General features: G+C 51.7%; 1 protein-coding gene across 1 annotated transcript in view; it reads right to left on the minus strand.

Moving 5' to 3' along the window:
- The window catches only part of OTOF (otoferlin), a 99,342-nt gene extending 76,567 nt beyond the window's left edge, over positions 1 to 22,775 (minus strand). The window contains exons 1-4 of the mRNA XM_029913047.1: positions 22,684 to 22,775; positions 21,102 to 21,201; positions 14,221 to 14,432; positions 8,255 to 8,385 (exon numbers count right to left, since the gene is read on the minus strand). Of these exons, the coding sequence (XP_029768907.1) occupies positions 8,255 to 8,385; positions 14,221 to 14,432; positions 21,102 to 21,201; positions 22,684 to 22,775 (535 nt within the window). The remainder of the gene's footprint in view (positions 1 to 8,254; positions 8,386 to 14,220; positions 14,433 to 21,101; positions 21,202 to 22,683) is intronic.
- Positions 22,776 to 25,786: the final 3,011 nt, after the last annotated feature.

Here is a 25,786-nt window from a genome sequence, read left to right on the forward strand (position 1 = left end):
ACAAAAATACAATGAAAAAGAGTCAGTCACAGAGGGTCTCTTTCTTTTATAATCATTACTTGCTAAAGGGGGACACGTATTTGACTGTGAAAGAACCATGAACATAGCACACAGAGATAGGGAAAGAACTCTATGCATACACCCCCAAAAAACTTTCTGCTTCTTCCCAGAGCTTTGCACCCAGCCCCGCTGTGCATTCTGGGTAAAACATATGCCAAATGGCAACGACATCTGGACACGGGCTGGGAGCCCAAGAAAGAGGGAATCCCGGGTAAGTCCGGCTCGGGCCCGCCCGGCTGAGACCGCCGTTGTAGGGACCTGATCCGCAGGATGACTCGTCGTTATTTTTCAAGCGTCTGAAAGTGCGCTCAGCCCCTCCCAAAGCAAAGGAAAACACTGCAAAGCAAATAAAGACACTACCAGAGTTTGCAAACCAAAAACGTTCATGCACCTGCTTAACTTGTAGCACATGAGCCTGTCCCATTGACTCCAGCGAGTCTCCCCATGAGCTTAAAGTGAAGTACGTAAATGTTTCTGGGATGGGGGCCTGGCATTTGCTGGGATACAACAAAGGTGGTTCAAAAAAACATATTCAGAGCGGTCAGTTTAGCGCACAGCTGCTCAAATTAGCGAGGCTACTTCAACCTGGAGTGTGGGGGATTTGGTTTTGTGTTATAATGGCTTTCTTTCCCGTTTCGCAGATCATCCATTTCCTCCTTTTCCTCGATCCATCTGGCTCGCAGCCTCCCAAGCCAGCAAAACCATTGGTGCTGCAGCCAGCGACGTCCCCAGATGAAAACCGTCGGAAGTTAGAACAATGGATGGATGAGGCCAACCGATCCAGCGCTGGTGCCTAAATCTTTATCATAGAATCGTAGAATCATAGGACTGGAAGGGACCTTGAGAGGTCATCTAGTCCAGTCCCCTGCACTCATAGCAGGACTAAGTATTATCTAGACCATCCCTGACAGGTGTTTGTCCAACCTGCTCTTAAAAATCTCCAATGACAGAGATTCCACAACCTCCCTAGGCAATTAATTCCAGTGCTTAACCACCCTGACAGTTAGGAAGTTTTGCCTAATGTCCAACCTAAACCTCCCTTGCTGCAATTTTAAGCCCATTGCTTCTTGTCCTATCCTCAGAGGTTAATGAGAACAATTTTTCTCCCTCCTCCTTGTAACAACCTTTTATGTAATTAAAAACTGCTATCATGTCCCCTCTCAGTCTTCTCATTTCCAGACGAAACAAACCCAATTTTTTCAATCTTCCCTCACAGGTCATGTTTTCTAGACCTTCAATCATTTTTGTTGCTCTTCTCTGGACTTTCTCCAATTTGTCCACATCCTTCCTGAAATGTGGCAACGGGAACTGGATACAATACTCCAGTTGACGCGTAATCAGCGCAGAGTAGAGCAGAAGAATTACTTCTCGTGTCTTGCTTACAACACTCCTGCTAATACATCCCAAAATGATGTTTTCTTTTTTTGCAACGGCCTTACACTGTTGACTCATATTTAGCTTGTGATCCACTATGACCCCCAAATCCCTTTCTGCAGTACTCCTTCCTAGGCAGTCATTTCCCATTCTGTATGTGTGCAACTGAGTGTTCCTTCCTAAGTGGGGTACTTTGCATTGGTCCTTACTGAATTTCATCCTATTTACTTCAGATCATTTCTCCAGTTTGTCCAGATCATTTTGAATTTTCATCCTATCCTCCAAAACACTTGCAACCCCTCCCAGCTTGGTACGTCCGCAAACTTTATAAGTGTACTCTGTATGCCATCATCTAAATCATTGGTGCAGATATTGAACAGAACCAGACTCAGAACTGATCCCTGCGGGACCCCACTCGTTATGCCCTTCCAGCATGACTGTGAACGACTGATCACTACTCTCTGGGAACGGTTTTCCAACCAGTTTTGCACCCACCTTATAGTAGCTCCATCTAGGTTGCATTTCCCTAGTTTGTTTATAAGAAGGTCATGCGAGACGGTATCAAAAGCTTTACTAAAGTCAAGATATACCACATCTACCGCTCCCACCCTATCTACAAGGCTTGTTACCCTGTCAAAGAAAACTATCAGGTTGGTTTGACACAATTTGTTCTTGACAAATCCATGATGAGTGTTACTTATCACCTTATCATCTTCTAGATGTTTGCAAATTGGTTGCTTATTTGCCTCACTATCTTTCTGGGTACAGAAGTTAAGCTGACTGGTCTGTAATTCCCCGGGTTGTCCTTATTCCCCTTTTTATAGATGGGCACTAGATTTGCCCTTTTCCAGTCTTCTGGAATCTCTTCCGTCTTCCATGACTTTTCAAAGATAATCGCTAATGGCTCAGATATCTCCCCAGTCAACTCCTTGTGTATTCTAGGATGTATTTCAACAGGCTCTGTGATTTGAAGACATCTAACTTGTCTAAGTAATTTTCAACTTGTTCTTTTCCTATTTTAGCCTCCGATCCTACCTCATTTTCACTGGTATTCACTATGTTAGACATTCAATCACCACCAACTTTCTTAGTGATAACTGAAACAAAGAAGTCATTAAGCACCTCTGCCATTTCCACGTTTTCTGTTATTGTTTCCCCCCTCATTGAGTAACGGGCCTACCCTGTCCTTGGTCTTCCTCTTGCTTCTAATGTATTTGTAGAATGTTTTCTTGTTCCCCTTTATGTCTCTGGCTAGTTTGATCTCGTTTTGTGCCTTGGCCTTTCTAATTTTGTCCCTACATACTTGTGTTATTTGTTTATATTCATCCTTCATAATTTGACCTCGTTTCCACTTTTTGTAGGATGCTTTTTTGAGTCCCAGATCATTGAAGATCTCCTGGGTAAGCCAGGGTGGTCTCTTGCCAGACTTCCTATCTTTCCTACGCAGTGGGATAGTTTGCTCTTGTGCCCTTCATAATGTCTCTTTGAAAAACTGCCAACTGTCTTCAATTATTTTTCCCCTTAGACTTGCTTCCCATGGGATCTTACCTATCAACTCCCTGAGTTTGCTAAAATCTGCCTTCTTGAAATCCATTGTCTTTATTTTGTTGTTCTCCCTCCTACCATTCCTTAGAATCATGAACTCCACCATTTCATGATCACTTTCACCCAAGCTGCCTTCCGCTTTCCAATTCTCACCCAGTTCCTCCCTATTTGTCAAAATCAGTAACGATTTTAATACCAATGCTTGGCACTTTTCACCACTGGAACTCACAGTGTTCTGCACACTCAGCATAATGTGACAGGTGGGGAAACTGAGGCATGGCAGTGATTTGCCCAAGGTGACACAACAGGTCAGCGGCAGAGCTGGGAATAGAACCCAGGTCCCCAGGGCCTCCCATGGTCTCTTTGCTCCAGTGGCATAAAGGGGGAACAACAGCCAGTGCAGGGCAGCACAGGGATGGCACGCCCGTCCCCCCCCGCAATCCCCACTTTAAGCATGGGCTGGAGGTGGGGAAGCTGTAGACTTTTAGCTATTCTGGCCTGCCACGAGTTAGAGCAGCCTCAGGGGCTCCCCAAGTCCAAGGAGCAGCTCAGAATCTGGGGGGCGGGGGCGGGCACGGCGCAAAGGTGGCTTAAAGCCGCCTCAGCCTGCCCCTCCCTCTGTGGCCTGCCTCCTGAGAGAGACAGCCCCGGATCTCGTCCCCTGTCCCTGTTCTAGTGGGGCTAAGCCGTAATACTCAGGGATGGACTGCACTGGGCAGCTTGAAGGCAGGAAGAAAGAGACGCCTTATGCCCCTGCACCCCCTGCTAGCCACAGAATCCAGCGCTGCTGGCACTAGCCCGGCAGAAGGAATTTCAGGTAAAATGCACCAGTGCTTTGGAGACAAGTGATCGAAGCGCCACCTAGTGGAGACAGACCATGACATTGAAAAGTGCAGTCACCTAGGTCAATGGTCTCCAAACTTTTGTGATCGCGCACCCTGCTGCGCCGCAGGGCCGGCTCTACCATTTTTGCCGCCCCAAGCAAAAAAATAAAATAAAAATAAAGCCGCCCGAACTGCCGAAGCGGCACTGCTCCAGCGGCACTCCTCCTGCCGCGCATCCCGAAGGATCCTCTTGCGCACCCCACTTTGGAGACCACTGACTAGGTCACCCCTCTGTCTCTGGGGCCCCTGCAGCATGGGAACAATCCCTAGCAAATGTGCCATCCTTGGAGTCACACGTGTTGTGGCTGTGTTCGCTCTCTCTCTCTCTCTCCCCATTTTTGTTGTCGTTACCTGACAAGAGGGTGAGAGACCACACCAGGCAGCTGTAGTGACGTTGCTCAATGCACTACTGGCAGGCACTCGACAGGAGCGCGGGAACAGGGGGGCAGGGTGCAAACTGATTCCCACTTTCTGAAGGTGTACAGGCCTGGCCCATTCACTTTTCACCATGGCCCCCCTGCCCCCTTCGACCAGACCGGCAGCTGGAGCCTGTCCGGGGAGCCTGAACAGTGGGAGGGCACCACGGACCCTCTATCTGCCTGGGTGGGAGGGGGCCGAGAGCAGCCCCTGACCCATGTCCCCGTCCCCTGGGCCCAGGGAAGGTGGAGGGTCCGCGGCTCCTGGCCCACTCTGACTTTGGCTTGGCTGGAGGTGGTGGCCTTGGGAGGAAGGGGTGGGGCCACAGAGGGGGTGGGGGGCCCTGGCCCCTTGCCTCACCCATTTTGGTAAGGCTCCACCGCCCCTGCACTCGGATACTACTGCGTGCGGTGTAAAAGCCTACACAGAATAGAATAGAATAGAATAGAATAGAATAGAATAGAATGCAGCAGCCGTTTGGCCAGGCAGATGCCTTTCCCTCCGCCACCAGGACCTCCTACAACAGCTCCCTTCCCCTGGGACACCGAACCTGTCGACCACCACGGGGAGGCTCCCGAGGTCAGGAGACAGGAACTTCCACAGGGGCTGGCCTGAGCCTGTGGAACTCACTGCCACAAGTGATAATGACGACCCCGGGCGTCTGTGTATTGAGAGCGAAATGCAGCGCGGTTTTGCACTGAGGCAGCAGCGTCTCTGAAATGAACTGGCTCGTTCTGGCTTATTGCCTGGAGCCTTGTTTTTCAATATGCCATTTGTCTCTGAGTCATTAGTGATGGTGAACCGACTTCCGAGCGTTGGAGATGCCTCCGGCCCCTTCTGTCCATTTCCTTGATGGATTATTTCCTTCTGACTCCCAGGACCAGGCGTAGGAGATAGTGATGGGGCTGGGAGGGGTGAGAGACAATCCTGGAGGTGCGGGGGCCCTTTCCCAGCAGGGAGGGACTTGGTGAACACTTACGCAGCACCTTCTGGCACTGCTTTGCAAAGGGATATAGACAGGCTGCCACGCAGACACGAATCTCTCCTTCGTGGGGCTGTATTCGTCCTGCCAACGTGTGCACTTGGCTTGTGTTTAGCTGGCGTGATGCTTCAGCCAAAGACTGGTCTCCAGGCAACACGCTGGCAAATGGTGTGTATGTACCATGCCCCCCTGTACGGGCTGGCCCACTACAGGATAACAGCTTACTACTGCTACCTTCTGAACAGAGATAGCCGCCCGCAGGAGCCAACAGGGATCTCTGTAAACTCATCTGAGAGGGATGTCTGCCAGCCTACTGAACTACACACATTTACACAGGACAAAGCCAGTCAAAGCGCTGAGCCCATATGCCCCCAGCCCGGCCAGGAGAGAGGGAAGGAACAAGCCACTCAGAAACAAACATCACTTAATTTCTGCTTCAAGATCTGCTGATGGAGCTAGATCTGGGCCCTTAGCATAAGCCATTGTCCTGGGCTTCCTGTCTAAGGTGCTTATCACAGTACCTGAGCATCTCACAGTCTTTAATGTATTCATACCTACAGCCCCCCCCCCCCCATGACACAGGGCAGTGCTATGATCCCCATGGTACAGATGGGAAACTGAGGCACAGAGACTTACAAAGGGAGTCTGTGGCAGGACAGGGTCTTGAACCCCAGGGGCGTAAGCTGCAGGTTAGCACCCTAACTGCCGGAACATCCTTCCTCTCCCCAGAACGTGCGTCTCAGCTTGCCTTCTCGGCTGACATCCAGTTAACCGGGCTGTCACCACGCTTCCCTGCTGGACCCGTCTCTCTGGAATGTCCGACTGGGGCCAGGCCTCCCTGATGGTTCGCCCAGGGTGCAAACTGATTCCGACACAGCCCCGAGTGAGCGGCAGAGCCCTGCTTATAAACAGCTTGTCTTCCCCTTCCCTGATGGACGGTTCACATATGGGGCTGACTCCAGCCAATTCACAGCAGCATGTGAGCCCAGAGCACGAATGAAGCAGGCGCTAATCAGTTCTGACTCAATCCATGCAGTTAACGGGGCAGGACACGCATGTTGGGAAAGCCAGTGACCCTAGGAGGCAGGACGGCCCGTGACTGGACAAGAACTTGCAGGATGTGCGGAGTGATTTATAAATACTTTTCCTTTCGGGGTCTGTTTATTTTTCCCCAACGGGATAGAAAATCAGCTGATTAATCACGTCTTCCCAATGATCTGAGACAAGAAGTAAGTGGCTTTTTAATGATGTTTGCAGAGAACAGTAAGGGCTTGATCCAAAACCACGGAGTCAAGAGGAACTTCCGCACTCACTTAGTGGGCTTCGGATCAGGCCCGTGACTGGGAGCTGCAGCGAATAAACCCGCTAGGACAGAGACAGGACGTGGAAGGATCTGGAGGAATTGGAAACACGGACAGAAAGTGACGAAATGGGATTCGAGCCAAGGGCCTGGGGGAAGAACAATCGGAGCCCCAGAGATCCCGTGGGGAGGGGGAAGCAGCTGCTGTCTTCCTGCCTCTGTTGGACTCCCCCAGCGGGCTGCCTCTGCTCCGCTGCATCCAGGGGAAGGTGGGTCTCCCAACCCTGGCTGCCCAGCCGGATGCCCCCGGGGCCTGATTTCCAGAGGGGCGGAGCTCCTGCAGCCCCAACAGACCCCACTGGAAGTGCAACGCCTCTGGCCAACACGCCCAAGGTGTGTCCAGTGGGACGCCCAGGCACCGAGCCTCCCAGAATCACTAGCCACCTTTGAAAAGTCCGGCCTAAACGTCTCCCGCTGACCTTGGAGGCTCTGCACAGCTGCCCGAGCCCAACGTCCCTTCCTCTGCCATGTCACCCTCCGGCCCCACTGCTGACACCAGCTGCAATAACCTGGTTGGCCGCCTCGCTCATAACGTAGCCCACGCCACTCCCTGCGCATGGAATAACCCGCCTGAGCTGGCGCCTCAGATCCCTCGTTCCAACCCTTCCTTAAGAGCCACTTCTCCCATCAGCCCCCACAAGAAGCAAGTTGACCTTCACTTGGGTCATTTCAAATGAGACAGTCAGGACCCGTGCGGCCCTGGGCTGGGGGGTGGGGATGGGTTAGATGGCTTCACAGGTCCTTTTGTCTCATGGTTATAAAAATGCTAAAAAGGAGACAGTCAGCAATTTGTCAGTAGCAGTGGCTGGGACACTTTTGTGTGTTTATGTCGGATTTTGTGAGCAAGTTGTTTTTAAGTGAGATGAAACTAGGGGGTCTGCAAGACAAATCCGTCTCCTGAAAGGGGGACAGTCGTTTGGAAAGGTTCCGAACCGCTGCCTTAGCTAGACAGCAAATGGAGACATGGAAGCACGGAGTAAATATGGAGCTTAAAACATCCGCTGGATGGGAAAGAGGAGGCGATCCTGTGACAGATGGGTTCCTATAGACGAACCGGATTGCACCTGGGAGTGCTGCTAGAATCTGAACTAGAGCATTGCAGGCCGTGTACACGACCAGGAAACCTCTCTCCCGTATGTCCCCCAGAGGGAATATACCGCGGAGAGCGCAGTCCTTTGCCCACAGGCCAGATGCAGCGTGGGGGGCAGGCTTCCGCCATGCGGTCTTGCCACGTGCTCCACCACTGAGCCAGCTGGACCGCCCACGTCCGACGGGGAGCTCAGGCGCGCGACTCATTCAGCCCCAGGCCTCTTTGCTGAAGGGGGCACTGATGGTGGTGACTGGAGAGCGGGCGTCCCCCTCAATACCCGGGCTGAGCCCTCCAGCTCTTTCACACGGGCCACCCCACAGAAGAGCGTTTGGTCACCCCTGGTCTGGCTACACTGGGACCAGTGTCAGAAGGGTGGATGGATCTACAGCCCCGGAGACACCCCGCCCCCCCAGAACTCCTGTTAGAATAGAGCGGCTCCATCAGGGCCGCATCCCCAACTGGTGCTGGACGTGGGGGGCAGGCGAGCGGGGAAAGCCCCAGCCTTTGTGACAGGACACACCATGCACAGCACAGCACCGCACAGCACACTGCAACCTGACGGCCCAGGCCCGGCCTGGCCCGATACCTCGTGTTGAGGGAGCCCTGGCTCAGGGTGTCGGCCTCGCCCAGGAGTTCGTCCTCACTGTGATAATACATGTCGTCCTCTTCAGACCTGGGAGCAGCAACACGGCGCATGTCGACCTGCTGCTTGCAATCCTCAGCGAGGGCAGCAGGCCCACGGGGCGCCGGGGACATTGGTAATAACGCAGCCGCTGGGTTGCCGGGGTGCAGGTGGGCCAGGGCAGGGCAGGGTCAGCCTGCAAACCCTCAGCATGGACGGCTGCTGGATATTGCTTGCTTTGGCGCAATTCCCGAATCTCAGCCGCGAGGGGCTGCATTGGGTGAGACCCCGGCCCCACTGAAGTCAGTGGGAGTTTTGCTGCTGATTTCAATGGCGCTTTACCATTCACGCAGGCTGCTGCAGTGCCATCCTCTGACCCCAAAGACTTTTCAGACTGCGTACAGGGACCAGCATTGAAATGCAGCCACTTCTGGGGTGGCACGTGGCCGCTGGTTAGCAGTGAGCATGGAGCAATGCTGCAGAGCCAGAGCGATTTAAGGGAGACAGGATAGAATTATCCACGTCTGATTTGCTCAGGACAGCCGGCCTAACACCTCCCATCTTAGGGAAAGTGCCACAGTTGGTAGTTTGCCACCTTGTCATTATTTCTTCGTCCCTTAACAAAACCAGGGAAAGCCCAGCACCTCTCCTGCATTAGCTGTGATCATGAACAAACAGGAGGGTGTGACAATACTCCTGTTTCGTGCCCAGGGTCGGGGCCCGATCCTGAGGGGCCCCGGGCATCAGCAGCTCCCCAGGACTCAGCCCCCCTGAGCAACAAGGCCCACACAGCAGGTTGGTCACTGCAGGGCATTTTAGTGATCTCTGAATGGGGGTAACTGAAGACAAACTTTATGGGGCCATTGTACGAGACTTAGGAACTGTCTGAGCAGAGACTGACTCCCCCATCCACTAGAGGGCACTGACGTTTTGAGGCAGACTGCAGCCCTGAATCCTAATGGTGCTAACACCGGGTACTAGAGTGCAGTTTAGCCTCCGAATCCCACAGCTCCGACTCAGGCACTAGCTCGGCTGTTAACTTTGTGTCTGACTCCGATCGACTGCACACAGCGTCTGTCACCCTGAACAATCGCACTCAGCCCCACCAAAATGCAGCCAGCTCTGGGGTGGAGCCAAATGACACAATACACAACACTGAGGAAAGAAGGGAAATTTTGACCCAGGACATGGCTCCTTCTCTGGCATCTTTACAGTCCATATGGAGCAGATCGGACGTTGATTTAGAAGCTTTCATCTGAACAGCTGATCTATTGTAAGCTACATGGCTCTGTGCGTACCTATGCCAGAAGGATGGAAATGGGTGTTGATTGTTCCAGGATTTGAACCTGCTTTTGTAGACATTATAAATCCCCCCGGCTACTAAACCCCCAGCTACTGTTACACAATGTGCATACTTGACAAACAGCGGTGCTAGCTCTCTTTTAAATCCATTAGCATCTTCCCCGTCCAAAAAATGTGCAGCGTATTGAGCTGGGAAACTGATCTATTGTTTCAATTAGACTGGAAATCCACAGGACACAGCCCAATTCACAGAGCAAATTAGCTGCTTGCCAGAGCATTTCTGAGCCTCTGGGAGCATCCTCCCTCAGCATTCTGCCAGGAGGAAAGGACAATCTCCTCCTTAAGTGGTCACGTAGGAGACAAATCTCTAGAGAAAAACGAGACAGCCTAAGTACGGAGAGTGTGGATGGGTCTGTGAGCGACGTGGGAGACACCCGGCCGGCCCTTTGCTGCAAAACTGGAGCGATTTTAAAATGCCTTTGCGGAAAAGAAGACGGCTCTAAATCCTACACACCTGATCTATTTCTAAGGCACGTGATTGGCCACTGCAAAGCTAGCGTCTCGCCCGTCTCGCTTGGGACAGGCACTGCGTCGCTCTGGATCTACCCTGCACGGTGCCACATTCAGTGAGGGCCCTTAGGAACGATCGTATGACAGAGCAGGGAATAGGCCCCCGCCCGCCCACCTGCATGGGAGGAGGGCGAGAGAGCAGATCCTAGCTTGGAGGTCTGAGAGCTGTTTCCCTCAGGTCCCAAACAGGGCTGGGTCCACACCGGGTGACCCCATTAGTTTCCCTGGAGCTGCCACGGGGTGAGGTAGAAATACCGCAGTGGTGACCCAAGCCCCCATCCTCCAAGCTATTTTCAATCTATTCAGGTCCGGTCAGCGCTCCGGGCCACCTTAACATGGGAGTCACTGATCAGCACCTCCAGAAATAGACAGCTCATACAAACGCCCTGGGCCTGCTCCTGCTCTCAGATGCGCCAGTGTAAACCAGAATCAGGCCCGGCGGCCCTAGCCCCTTTGGCTGCGAAGAGCCCTCTGGCTGTGCGTAACTTGCCTTCGGCCAGTGTGTAAAATGGGTGCAATCCGCACCCAGGTGTTATTCCACAGAGGTAGAACCCGGCGCTGCTGCGGCAGCTGCCACTGACTTGGCTGCATCTGGCTCCAGGAGGGGACTGGGACACTGGGGTTTTTTCCTCTCTGGCTGGCTGGAGCTTATCCTGGTCTCAGCCACGCCACTGGACGTTCAGCACCACTCAGTGGAAGTCGGTGGAGCCGCTCCAGGTTTCCGGTGGTGTGAACGAGAACAGGAGCATCAGCTTCCCCCATCCTCTGCCTCGAGAATTCACCTTCCACAGCCCATTCAGCCCCAGCCTCTCTGCTGAGCCTGACAGTCTGAGGGTCCCCGTTAGTGCCAGCTGCTTGGGCAGGTGGGTTCGGGTCATGAGAATGAGGAGCTCCGTGTTCTCTTTTACCCCCATAAAGCGGCCAAAAAGGGCACAGGCCCCTAGTTTCTCTTTCCAGATCGCCTTGAATTTTTATTCTCCCTCAGTGATTTCCACAGCTGGTTTCCAAACGCAACGCAGGCAGGACGTTTTTCTCTCTATGCCAGCCTTACACACTCCACTAAGTCACTGGGAAATCAGCTCCCATCCTTCCTGCTTCTGGCCTCACCGCCAGCCCAGCTGGGTTCATTGCCGATACGCACGGCAGAGCTGGGCGTGGTTCTGCAAGGCTCCCTTTGGAGATGGCTTGGCTTGGGCCCCCCCTAGAGCCAGTTGAAACTTTTGGATCAAAACTCGGGGACCTTGAGACATTTCGTCAATTTGTGGTTATGTTGATGAACTGTTTCAGCTGAAAAAACCCCAAAAAAGTCCCGAAAAAAATGGAAACTTGTCAATTTTTCAATTCAAGATGACTTTTGGCTTTGGCATTTCCTTTCACTTTTAATTTAAAAAAATGTCAAATGTGAAGAAATGCTCCTAGTCCCAATGCAGCCTTTTGTTCGACCCAAAGTGCTATTTTTTTTTAATTTTACTTTTCAATTTGTTGAAAATTTCTAAAAATTTCCCTTTCTGTTCCACCTGCAACAATTCTCCGTCCACCACCCAATTGTTCGGAAATGCCAACAAACTGAAAAATGTATTCTTCACCCAGCGCTAGGTCTTGCTGCCAGCTTCCCACGCAGGGTTACCTAGGTGGGATTAATTCTGCCTCTGCTCTTTGACCTTCCCTTGTGAGCACCCTCTACCCCTTCATGCATGTGTGAACCCAGGCAGTGCTCCTCACCTCCCGCCCCTCCGCACACTTGCAAACTCAGGTGTCCATGCCTTTGCCCCCCAACCCCGTGAGCCTCAAATTCACGGGTCTTTCATCTTCACGCCCATGTGCATAGGCCTGACTCCCATGCAAACTGGCTGGGACAGCTAGTCACTGGGGTGAACAGGGCAGGGTGCTTTGTAACGGTCTCTGTGAGCGGCCGCCCCAGGGGTGTGGAGTTGGCAGGAGTCAGATTAGAGCAAAACAAAACAGCAAACAAACTCTGGGCAAGAGCTTAATGGGGATTTGACTGGGTACAGAGCAAAATCCGTTCCAAAGCAGACTGCCCTTCTGCCTGCGCATCTCCTCCTTCCTGGCTGGCCAGCTAAGCAATAAGCTATTTCGAGCACATGCAATGGATCAGGAGGAAGAATTTCTGGCACTGACGCAGAATGGGTCAGGGAGACTAAGGAGCAATTGTACAGGAATAAATCTACGGCTCTGTAAGTGTAACATGCTCATAAAGCGTGTTGGGTCCCGCTCTAGTGATACGGCCTCGTAGCGGCTAGCGGCCGACTGCTGATGCCCATTGCAGGAGTTACTCCTTCAGCTCTGTGATAGAGGCCAGTGCTGTGGTATGGAAAGTTCTGAGTTCAAATCCTGTTGAGGATCCATGAGAGGGGACAGGCCAGGAAAAATGCATGGTTACCACTAGGTCACATATAACTGCTACTTGGAACATCACAGTATCCAGCGGGGATAGAACTCGGATCCTTCTGTTCCAAAAGCCCAGGTCATCGGGGGGGGGGGGGGGGTTACAGTCTCATCAGAAAAACAAAGCCCCACTTGCTCAGGGTGCACATTCAAAAGTGCAAGAGCTTGTCCTACATCCTGGACCAAAATATCCCCTTTGATCTGTCTAGCTAGGTGCTTACACCACGTCCATCACCTCACTGTGATAGATGAGCATCTGTTTTGCTGTGCACTTGTCAGCGGAGCTGCCGCTCCCAACCCAGACACAGCTGCATGTCAGTGGTGCTGTAACTAAGCTGCCAGATCCCACCCCAGAGGTGGCTGCATGTCAGTGGCACTATAACCCAGCTGCCAGATCCCATCCAGAGGTGGCTGCATCTTAGTGGCGCTGTAACCCAGCTGCCAGATCCCACCCCAGAGGTGGCTGCATGTCAGTGGCACTATAACCCAGCTGCCAGATCCCATCCAGAGGTGGCTGCGTGTCTGTGGCACTATAACCCAGCTGCCAGATCCCATCCAGAGGTGGCTCCACACCAGGGCCCAGGAACTGGGATGTCTGGTCTCTAGGAAATCATCAGCTACTTCGGCCCAGCGATGACCGACATTTCCAATTCATTCCGAACCGATTCTCAGTGAACTGTCGGAGCTGCTCTCCTGATGGCCGCTGAACGCCTCCTGTGTGCACGTGTCTGCAGGGGACAGACCTCACCCCCAGCTACATTTAAACCAGCGTTGCAGGCCTCACCTGGAAACCCAGTGAGCAGGCAGCGTAAACATCTTACCCTAGAGCAGGCTGCTGATCTCTGCTTCTCCTCCCGTCCTAAAACCGCACCCAGAACCCTGGTTATATTCCTGGGTTGCTATAACACAGCTGCATTTGCCAACAGTTCCCACCCGGTGGCAGCGAATATCACCACAGTTTTCCCTTCTCCTTAGCCCTGCAGTTACAGTATGTTAGAAGCGCAGTATCTATTGACAATGTTGTGTCCCCCCCGTAATTAGCCTGTAACCAATGTCTCTGTCAGGGGCCATCTCTCAATGCGCATGGGCAGAGTCTGGCACTGAAGCGGACTGAACAATGTGTCTTATTCCAAGGGGCGGGGCCTTAGTCTCAGGGGTGGTGCTTGGCTTCTGAACGGGAGGCACAGCCCCCAAGGAGGCAGGAATCCCAGAGTGGGTCTGTCAGGCTAATTTTCTCCTGTGTTTTACAGCCTTTTTTTTTGGCCTGAGTTTGGAGGCAGAGGAGAAGCAGCTGCAGCCGTGTCCCGCCACGTGCCCACCTGCGCATCAACCTGTTTAAAATGAACAGGGCGGATACGCCGCTGGAAATGCAAATCCAGCCACAATGCGGAGGTGAGACGCATCTGCGCTAGCTCATACATCGATCGCCCTTTGCTGCAGCATCACATGAAGACGGTGGTGCTATGAATAAGGACAAACAGGGCCTTGTATCCCCCCCTCCGTAGCCATATTGAGGAGGGCACATTGCCGCTGCATGCTCATGCCAAGAATTCTGCCCACACCGGGCAGTGCCTGGGAATCGAGTTGGTGCCGCGGGTGGAACGTTACCTCCTGAAGTTCCTCTCTGCTGGTTTCAGGCTGGGGTTGGATTTGCCAGGAGACACCGCAGAGCCCTGTCGGTGCCCGGGGAGCAGGCTTTCTGTCTCCAAGGGGCCTTCGCCCTCCGACCGGAAGTTAGGACTCTCCAGAAATTCCCCATCATTCCAGGCGCCCACGGTGCCGTCCATGGCCTGGTACCTGATCTCTATGGAGACGCTGGTCTGGAACACAAACCAAACACACACTCAGCGAGTGAGGCCAGCGCGCGAGCGGGCAGGTAAGAAGATTTATTCCTAAATACTAAGGCCAGAAGAGACCAATAGATCATCTGACTTGACCTCCCGTGTAACGCAGGCCAGAGAAATGTCACCCACTGACTCCTGCCTTGAGTCCTCCACCGGGCGTTTGGCTAAATCAGCGATACGCAGACCGAGGCGCACTAGCCGCAAATGGCTCTTTAATGTGTCTCTGGCCGCTCTTTGCAGCACATGATATTAACACACGGTGTGATTTAATTATTAACCGATCTAAGCTATTAACCAATCAGGATGCTTTCACTAGGTTATTAACCAATTAAATTGTTAACTTGCACTAGGTTATTAATTTATTTGCTATGAGAATAATATATATATATATATATATATATGGACGGTGGGTGAACCCCACCTTTGGGGAGGCTAGCCCGCGACCCTGCCCCTTCTGCCTGAGGCCCTGCCCCCCCATCTCCCAGCACCCCATTCAAAGCTGAGCCCCTGCCAGCTTCAGGGGAGAGGAGGAGCGAGGGCGGGGCCTTGGGGCAGAGCGTGGGCGGTGCCACAGCCTGGGTTAGGGGAGGCTTAGCCTCCCCAGGCCGTGGATATCCACTGCCCATGTTATAAACTAAATATCTCCCCTGTCATACTATTCACATATGACAATGTGGTACTGTGCTATAGTAAATGAAGCAATGAATTCACACGCCTGGGGCTCTTTTGGGTAACGCTGGTCTCTCATTTGGCTCCTGAAACACGGAGGTCTGAGTATCACTGGGCTAAAGCTTCTTCCAGACTGGCCGCCGGTCTGGCTTCAAAAAATTGGAGAATCCACCATTTCCCTTGGTCGTTTGCTCTGATGGTTAATCACCCACCTTGGTAAAAATTGGTGCCTTATTTTTCATTTGAATTTGCCTGGTTTCAGCATCCAGCCATTGGTTCTTGTTCTGCCCTTACTCTGCTAGATTAAACAGTCCTTTAGTACCTGGTATTTCTCCCCTCGAAGGTGCTTTTACCTGTAATCAAGTTACCTCTCAATCTTTTTTTGAAAAGCTGAACAGATTGAGCTCCTTAAGTCTCTCACCGTATGGCATTTTCTCCTGCCATTCAGTCATTTCTGTGGCTCTTTTCTGCACCCTCTCCAGTTTTTCAATGGCCAGTTTAAAATGGCCACCAAAACATGATGTATTATTCCAGTATTGGTCTCACCAATGCTGTCGACAGAGGTCAAAATCACCTCCCTGCTCCTACTGAGTACTCCCAGGTTTAGAATCATAGAATATCAGGGTTGGAAGGGATCTCAGGAGGTATCTAGTCCAACCCCCTGCTCAAAGCAGGACCAAAAGTAATGTGAAGGAAGATGTGCCTTTTGAAATTCTTGGAAGATGCCACAAGCAGGAGAGGCTCGAAGGATCACATTGGCCCTTCTTTGTCCCTGCATCACACCCCTGATTTCTGTTTGAGCTGCAACATTGTCAGTCATGATTTAGAGATTGCAAGTGATCAAGTGATGCAGAAGTCACCAGGATGCAAAGATGTGGACTTTGCTTCCCACCAGCAGACCTCAGAGCATTTGACAAACCCTCACTTAATTCCCATCATTATGGTCAAAAGGTTTTGGCCAAAAATGATATTTTTGTAGGAAAATCGATGTTGTTATCTAACTGGAACTTTCTGTGGGAAATACCCATTTATGATCAAATCGTAGGGGTTTTGTTGTAAAAGCGAAAATTTGAAAAATGTAGCCAAAAAGCAGAAAAAAATGTTTTGTCTATATTTTTCAGGGATCTACTCACAGCTCCTCGGGGAGATGGCTGAGTGTCATTGTTAGAGCTAGTCCAAAAATGCTAATTATGTTCTGAAGGAAATTTAGAAAATTTTCAAGTTAAAAAAAATCCCTGCCCCTTTTTTTGGTTTGTTTTTCTATGAAAATTTTTCTGGGGAAAAATTAGTTTTCAAAACGTGCTTTCAGTTAACAACATAAAAATTGGTTCTCAGTAAAATGTTTCTGTTTTTGTAAACCAAAAAAAAAGAACCCTCACAATTTTTTACTGATTTGTTTTTTCAGTGAAGAGCCATAAAAATTTGACCACCATGAACATTTCATGTTGATCAAAAAGCCATTTAAGAAAAAATCAGTCACCTCCGATCATTATCCCATTTTATAGATGGGGACAGTGAGGCACAAAAGATGGGGAGGTGACTTGACCAAGGTCACCCAGAGAGTCAGTGGCAGAGAACAGGTCTCCTGGCTCCCAGCCCACTGCTCTGACTATGCTACTGTAACAGCTCTGCGTCCGATTCCCTCTGGTCCCCATATGGGAATGTCCAAAATTGCAGGTGACTCATTTCTGTGACTGACAAAGGAAACAGCATCTTTCAAAGCCTGGAGAAAATGTGTCTCTCTCCAGCTTTGGTGATTACGTGGTCAGCCCTGAGAGGAGCTACTCAGTCCGGAGTTGTTCACAGGGCTTGCATCCCCACTGCCTTATCCCTTGCAGAGTGCCATGGGATGTGTGCTTAGAGCAGCAGTTCTCAATCAGGGGCACGTGTACCCTGGTGGTAGGCAGAGGTCTTCCAGGGGGTACATCAACTCATCTAGATCAGTGTTTCTCACCCCAGCGGGGTCGTGGGACGGGTTTAGGGAAGTGGCAAGTGCAGGGCTGGCATTAGTGGGTGGCAAGCAGGGCAGTTGCCTGCGGCCCCATGCCACAGGGAACCCCGTAATGCTAAGTTACACACTTCAGCCCCGGGCACTGGGCCTCGGGCGTCACACGCCTGAAAGGGATACAGTAGTCTGGAAAGGTTGAGAACCGCTGGTTTAGAGAACCCAGCCTCTCCCCCTATTTAATACAGTCTCTGGAGCTGCAGCAAAGGGGGTTTAGAAGGGGTTTTGAAAGAATTTACATGGCTAAATTGTCCTTTCTGTCATAAGAAGTTGCCATGGATACTGCATGGGAAAAGGCGAATCTAAATTCCTGCTTAAACTATATCCACCCACCAATGCAAGCAAGTCCTGTGCAGCCCAGATGAACAGGACCTGAACACAGAGTTCAGACAGAGGCCGTCAGCACTTTAGGGACAATATATTCCAGGGATGTTATAGTTATCCCAAAGCAAGCGGTATGAACCCAGGAATATGTATATTAACTATATCTCAAATGTGTTTCTCTCACTCACACACGAACACACAGGATGCGACTCCAAGGACTTACTGAGGGACCTAAGTGGGATCGAGATGCTTTTCACTCTATCGTTCTGTTTGCCAAACATTTATGCCAAATTCCCAGGAATGACAGTTTGGTATTGGCGATGGGGCTTTATATGTTTTTTCTAAGAATGGCACAAACGTTGGCTCATTAATCCCCACAACATCCCTGGGAGGCAGGGAAGTATTATTTTGCAGATGGGGAAACTGAGGCCTCGAGACCAGATGTGACTTGCCCTGGTCAAACAGTCAGTCTGTAGCGGAGCCAGAGTTAGGTCACTTCTCCTCTTGGTCTGCAGTCCTGCACTGAGTCCTCTAGTTACAGATTCAGAGTGTTTACAGCCAGAAGGGATCAGTAGGTCCTCACAAGCCAGAGAGTTTCACCCAGGTACACCGTACTGAGCAGAATGACTTGTGTGTGGCTAACACATCTTCCATAAAAACAACGAGTCCGGTGGCACCTTAAAGACTAACAGATTTATTTGGGCATAAGCTTTCATGGGTAAAAACCCACTTCTTCAGATGCATGGAGTCAGTGAGGTTTTTTACCCATGAAAGCTTATGCCCAAATAAATCTGTTAGTCTTTAAGGTGCCACTGGATTCCTTGTTGTTTTTGTGGGTACAGACTAACACAGCTACGCCCTGATACTTGACATCTTCCATAGAGGCCTCCAATCTGGATCTGAAGACATCAAGCACTACAGACTCTCCGACTTCCCTTGGTAGTTTGTTCCAATAGCTAATAACCCTCCCTGTTAAAAATGTGTGCGGCAGTGCTCATTGGAATTTGTCTGGCTTTAACTTCCGGCCGCTGTTTTTTTGTTCGTCTTTCTGCACCAGACTGAAGGATCCTTTAGTACCTGGTATTTCTTCTCCAGGAAGGTCCTTTTATATAGGCTTGGCAGAATTCAATTTTTTTTAAACAATTTCCATGGATAATATTGATGTTTATTTTTAAGCATTAAAATTGGTTTTAGTGATTTAAATTTTCACAGTTGTGCAAAATGGTGGGTTTTAAAGCATTTTTTCCTCTATTTTTATCAATTTAAGTTTTCACTCTTGCAGGAAATTAGAGGGGGGCAGACAACGTGGGAGATCAGACAAGAATCATTTAATGACAGGAGACACTGAGCTTCAAAAAGTGAAAACTTTACAACCGTTAAAAGATAAACAGTTAAACATCACAGGTCAAAACGTACCAAGTAAATATCCTCCGATCAAACTAATAAGTCCACAAGCAGCATTTTTCTTACGTTGCCTACCTGTCAGTGTCGAGTACCCTGGATGGAAATATTTCCCCCTGGGTGGGTGCGGGGATGGTGAAATCGACGTTATCGACATTTCCTAATAAAAACCGAATGCTTCCCAACCTACTTACACACCGTGCTCAAGTCACCTCTCCATCTTCCTTTTGGTAAATTAAATAGATCGAGCTCTTTACGTCTCTCACCGCAAGGTGTCTTCTCCAGCCCTCGATGCATTTTTTTGGCTCCTTCCTGTCCCCTCTCCAATTTTTCAACAGCCATTTTAAGGACTGGACACCCAAGCAGGATGCAGTATTCAGCGGCGGCTCCAGGCACCAGCGCTCCAAGCGCATGCCTGGGGCGGCAAGCCACTGGGGACACCCTGCCAGTCCCTGTGAGGGTGGCATTCAGGCAGCCTTCGGTCGCATGCCTACAGGAGGTCCACCGGTCCCGCAGATTCGGCGGCAATTTGGCGGCGGGTACGCCGAAGCCGCGGGACTGGTGGACCTCCCGCAGGCATGCCGCCCAATCCGCGGGACCGGGGACCTCCTGCAGGCATGCCACCGAAGGCAGCCTGCCTGCCTGCCGTGCTTGGGGCGGCAAAAAAGCTAGAGCCGCCCCTGGCAGTATTCCAGCATCGCTCTCACCCTTGCCGCACACAGAGGTGAAATCACCTTCCTAGTCTCCTAGTCCTCATGTTTGCTAGCAGCTGGCACACCGGAAGCACTTTCCCCCTATGTTTTTAAAATTTATCTGGAAATTATGTACACCTGTTTTTCAGAATGCCAGCCTTTCTGCATAGAACTAATTCCGAAGGTGATGGGCGGTGTGTATAAGAGGCCTGGGGAGGCTAAGCCTCCCCACAAAAGGCTGGCCATGCAGGAGGGCAAATGCTGCGGATGTGGCACAGGTTACCTCCCTTTGGAGGCGCGTTGGCTTGCCGCCTTTGGAGTGCCGGAAGCGAAGCTCCCTAGAAGTGGGGGGCCACTGGTGCCCAGACTGTGACCCAGTCCACGCTCTGCCCTGAGGCCCCGCCCCCTCTCTGCCTCCTCCCCCAAGGCTCTGCCCTTGCTCCGCTTCTTCCCCCTAAGCCCCCATGACCACCACACAGAGGAGTGGGCGGGTGGGTGGCCGGGCCTTGGGGGAAGAGGCGGAGAGGAGCGAGTGGCAGGGGGGTGAGGTGGAGAAGAGTGGGAGGGGTCTCGGGGGAAGAGGCAGAGTTGGGGCGGGGCCATAGTCCACGTGCCAGTGGGCCCCCCACACACTTCTAGGGAGCTGCCAGCGCTCGTGTGTAAGCCTCCCCAAATGGAAGCCTCCCGTGCCACCTATGCAGAAGTCGCTTAACTTCAAAGCGTGTCATGTAGCCTCATCCCAGCAGGGAACAGCTGTTGATTCAGTTTGACAAATATATTTTAATAGTGCCAGGTTAAAATCACAAGGGCTGACCCAAAGGCAGTAGGAGTTTTTCCCACTGACTTCAGTGGGCTTTGGATCAGGCCCTAAGTCATTAAAACATGGTTTTCATACCTACATGGTATGGACCAGTGGGAAGTTTCATCATTGCTAAGGGCACACGGTCGACTGTAGAGCTGGGACAGAGTAGGGTCTACAAGTCCTTATTCCCAGGCTTCTAGTCTGCCAGCAATGGGGTGCTCTGCTCTGCTTCTTTCTGGTAGCATGGTGCGCCAATGTGCATTTGACAGGCCACGTTAGCTCCCTGCAGACCTATTCTGCCTTTCCCTGCGGCAGCGTCGAGCTCGGGGCTCTGATAAAGCCACGGGACCAGGTTTTACGCATTGTCTGAAAGTACCTCAGAAATGGGGTATGTCTGCACTTCGAGCTGGGGTGTATTTCCTCTCGGATTTCAGCTTGCTACCATGATCAGCGCTAGCACAGGTGCGTCTCCTCAAGCTGGGAATCCCACTGCCAGCTCAAGGTGCAGACACACATCCAGTGTTTCATACCACTTGATCCTGGATGAGCCTTCACGAGAAATCAACAAGGATTGACGGGGAAAGGCTGCCACGGTTTGGAGATTCCGGCGCGTGGGTGGACACGAGAGGGCGACAGTCTCACCTGCACTCATGCAGCTCTGCCATTCCCCCCAGCAGGGGGCAGTGGTGCCCCACGCGCACATTGCTGGAGGACAGAAAGGCAGAAAGCGGCCGCTGTTGTGTGTCACCTACCCGAATGGCGGAGTTATTGTCGTCTATTAAAGTGTCCGTCACCTCCAGCTGGCCTTCCTCCACCACCTTCTGCAGCACCATCCGGAACGTGCCGATGAGTCTAGGAAACAAACAGGAGAGGGCGTGAGGAGCCACAGGCTGGCCCTAGAGAGAGGCGGTGAATCCCTGCCAGCCCAACGCGGCCATCGAAGGGAAGGGAACTCCCCTGCCCAGCTGCCATGGGAACTGGGGGGAGGAGCGGTGTCTTTATCATCAGAGGCTTCACTTCCATTGCCACCTTGGTATATATTTTCTGAGCTCCGGGGGAGACTTTCAAAAGGTGCAGGATCCATGGAGAGCCCAGGATGCTCCCTGCCGCCAGTGCTGTCCCCAGCCTGGCGCCCATGGCTGGGATACCCCATTACAGACACAAGCAGAAGGCACAGGGTGCTGGAAACCTCCCTGAAATTACCCAGGAAGGCAGGAGCTTGGAGGAAGCACGGCCTAGCGGCTAGCGCAGGGTCCGAGGAGTTAGGGAACTGCCAGGAACAATCAGCCCTGTGAAGGGTTAAAATCCATGTGCATTTTATATAACAACCTGGTATATGGATTGTGCCAGCCCTTTTTCAGACCCAAAGTCCAGAGTATGGTCAAGAGACCAGAGGTCTAGCAAATAGTGATCAGCTAAAAGAAAGTTGGGGTAAACAAATAATCTTGTTTTGCTAAAATAAAACTAGTCAGCAAATTGCCAGGTGTTGGAGCTAAGAACTAAATAATTGTGTCTTAGTCAGAGTCGCAGATTGAACAAAGAATCCCTGTTCCTATTGTGTTAGTTTCTTCTGTAGGGAGACGTTCTTCCCACAGATCCAACCTTGAGTTTATGAGAAGTTGGCACATGTCAGTATAAGATATGGCATCCTCCCACCTCCCCTGCCCAGGGACCAATGCCTGCCTGAAGACACAGAGGAGACAATCTTTATTGCCATATACGTTCACTGTTTCTTTGTTTTAACCCCTAGGAATGTATCTGCTGGACAACCAGAGGAGCTACCCCATTCCTATGGACCCCAAATCAGAATTCGACATATTTTATACTAATAACATTTTATCAAAGTATTAATTAAATGTTAATTTGCTAACTTGAGACTATGGGCGGAGACATTATGTAACCTGTTAACCATTGGCTAATGTGCTATCTTGTCTTGCTGCAAAACCTATCCCGGCGTGTGGAACTGCCTACCCCGTCACTTTCCCCCGCCCATGGAAAATCTATATATTCCATTGTAATCAATTGATTGACATGTGGGCAGGGGACTGGACTCGATGACCTCTCGAGGTCCCTTCCAGTCCTAGAATCTATGAATCTATGAATCTATGACAGTGTCTCTGAGCCTAATAAGCAAGGTGACCCTCCGCCAGCGTTGTGTGTGATAAACTCCTATGCTTGACCTCTACACAGTGTGGATTTATGTCCTTCACCCTGGATTGGTCACCAGGGCTGGGGAGAGATGGGAACCGCTGGGACCGTTTTCCATCTCTCATTCCTATAGGCCCGTAGGAAACGTACTGGCGTATCTGAGCGCCATCTAGTGGCTGAGCTCACAGAACGGCGCCGACTCCCGCTAGCGAAGGGAGCTCAAGCCGGAGTGGAGGCCTGAGGACCACGGCTCTCAGCCCAGCTCCCAGGTGCGTCATCTCGCTCCTCCTTTCCTCCGTGGTCGGTGGCACGGGGGTTCGCTGCAGCGTGCGGACAGGCTTGGACAGTCAACGTGCCCCCTGGAGTCAGTGGCCGCGGTGCAGAATTACACCCCGGCGGTCAGATGCTGTGGCAAACCGGCCCCTCGTCCTGCAGCGAGGCCCCTCGGCTCTGCAGTTTGCCAGCGCAGCAGCCTGGGACTCCGGCATCACTGGCAAGTAAATTAACCCCCGGCCATGTCTGTCAGATGACATGGGGAAACGAATACAATGCTCAGCGTCAAATCCCCCTGCGCTGTCTCAGCAGGAGTGGCAGAAGGTCCCTAAAAGTATGTGTGGGGCCACTGGTGCCCAAACTGTCCTCCCATCCCCTCTTCTCCCTAAGCCCCTCCCCCCACTCTGCCCCTGGCCCCTACGCCCTGCTCCCATGCCACCTCTTCCCCTCAAGACCCCGCCCCCTGCTTGCTCCTCTCCACCCTCCCCCCATCGCTTGCCCTCACGTAAAAAGGGGGAAGGCCCAGCGCTCCCGCTTTTAAAAGTGGGCCAGCCACGGTGCCCTCACACTCCCTGCTCCGGTGCCCCTGTATCGGCATCGGTTCCGTTTATTTGATGCTGCTCCGTTTGAGGCTGCTGCTTCCAGCTTTGCGTTTTTGGCGTGGCCCCGGAGCGAGCTGCGCACCTCACCAGGCCGTACAAAACGAGCAATGCTGCAAACGAGGCCACCTATTAAACACCGACCGAGCTGCTGATAACCCCGCAGAAGCCCTGGCACAAAGCATGTGCTACGCTCTCCCTTGCTCTCAGCTCGGCTCTGCAGAGCGGATAAAGACCCTCCTGCTATCCCAGAGCTACAGACAATGTATTTGGAGGGCTTGTCAGAAATAATTGCACACAGCTCGGCTAGCTGGGGCCAGTGAGAACACTGCCATTAATTACAATCTCTTCCTTGTGAGCCTCAGGGCATTGTTCAGTGGCAGGGCAGTGATCTGTCACCATTGTTTCACAGAGGAAGGAGAACAGCTCATTGGGCTTCAGACTGGTCCCCACACTGGCTAGCTAATGTATTTACCTGGTCCCCTGCACCAGAGTATCTGAGCACCTGACAGTCTCCACTGTATTTATCCTCACGGCACCCTCGTGAGGCACAGTGGGGCTGTTACCCCGCTGTCCAGATGGGAAACTGAGGCAGAGAGAGACTAAGGTTATGTCGACACTGCAAAAAAAGAAAACTCCCTGGCAGCAGCGAGTCAGGGTCTACAGACTCAGGCTAGCGCTACGTTAAAAACAGCAGAGTGGGTGTTCCCACGCTGGCTGGAGCTTGGGCCCTGAGCTCCACCCTCCTCGCTGGGTTTCACAGCCTGAGCGGGCATGTCGCACAGCTGTTTTAGCACTGTAGTACAGGACTGTAGACCTGGGCTCTCCGACTCGCTGTCACGGGGGTTTTTCGCAGTGGAGACAGACCCTGCATGTCTTGGCTAAGGTCGTTCAGGGAATGTGCAGCAGAGTAGGGAACAGCCTGAATCACCCAACTCCCAAGCCAGCGGGTCCTCCGTCCTTCCCGTCACCAGCCCCGCTCGGCTCTGCAATGAGACACTGCTTCTGCCCAACTCTCAGATCATCCATCACTTGCCCCTCAGGCCATGACTACACGACACCCCTCCATGCAGCCGCCCCAGTCATTACATCGCTCCTGCACGTCTATGCTTCGCTCCTTGTATCGGCGTGCACGTCCTCACCAGGAGCGCTTGCTGTGCTGTCAGCATGGGGCATTGTGGGATGGCTCCCAGAGGCCAGTATCTGCACTGACACTGCGTTGACCTAACTACATCACTGGTGACGCTACACTGCTCGGGAGGTGGAGTTATTAAGTCGCCGCAGTGGGGCAGTTACATCAGCGGGAGCCAAATTTAAGTGTAGACACATCCATAGTCAGGTGGACGTAAGCTGCCCTGTAGTGTAGAGTAAACCAGACCTCAGTGACTTTGGATCCAGGCTCATCTGGGATCTTCTGCCGACCTCTTCCAACCCCTTTGCTATTCCCTCTGCACGCACATCCGTGGAAACACCATAGTTTGCCTAAGGGTTTGGAGACCGGCTGCTCTTCGCACCAGTCGCTGTGGTCCTGTGTGAACACACTCACGTAGCCAGGTCGGAGCAGGAGAAGCCTTTATTGGCTAGTCTCACATTTTTAACAGTTTCAGTTATCCAATCAGAGAACAGAAATAATACCACATGACCAATCACAGGTCACTAATTGAACTGTTCATGAGAAATGAAGATGGTGGAGATGGTTTGACCAAACCACCTGACAAAATCTGCTTGTTTGGCCAGCACCATCCAACCATAGCAACGGGGAGATCCTGCATGAGCCCTTGTCTCATAACCCAGGAGATGCCCCAGACTATCCATCCCTCCAGCCTGGTGACATGCCTAGTAGCTGAAGCTTTAGAAGAAGGCAAGCCAATTGACCAATGCTGTCCATTTGGTGGGAGACTCTTCCTCTATCGGAGAGGTCTACTAGTGTCATGTCCAAGGGACCCTTTGCCGCCTCGCCCCCGAGATTCCATGTCGAGCGAGCTCAGAGATACCAGCGTTCAGCTGTTGTGTATTCATTTAAGACACCATGTAGCCCATTAAATATGAATTGCGTGTGTACTTCATTCCACTGTGTATGCACTGAATAATGCATAGCCCACCTCAAACAGGGACCTGGATCTTCTTTCAAGTGTACTTGTCATGAAAAAGCCGCTGTGTGGGTCTATATTTCCCCCAGTGGTCAAAGAATTGGTAATACTGTTTGTAATGCTGGAGCCTTGCTAAAAGCTTGAAAAGATTGCCTCAATAAAATGCATTTATTTGTTTAAAATATGTGGTTTGTTATTGTAGGGTTGCTCATGCGGGTAGAGCTCTGCAAACAGGTTTTTTTCCTAGGGTTACTCATCCTGAGCCGGCGTTGCAGATAGCTGTGTTTATGTAGGGCTGCTCACCTGAGCCGGGCGTTGCAGACAGGT

This window comes from Terrapene carolina, unplaced genomic scaffold, assembly GCF_002925995.2.
Source record: "Terrapene carolina triunguis isolate 2854851 unplaced genomic scaffold, T_m_triunguis-2.0 Scaffold427, whole genome shotgun sequence".
Lineage (NCBI taxonomy): Eukaryota > Metazoa > Chordata > Testudines > Emydidae > Terrapene > Terrapene triunguis.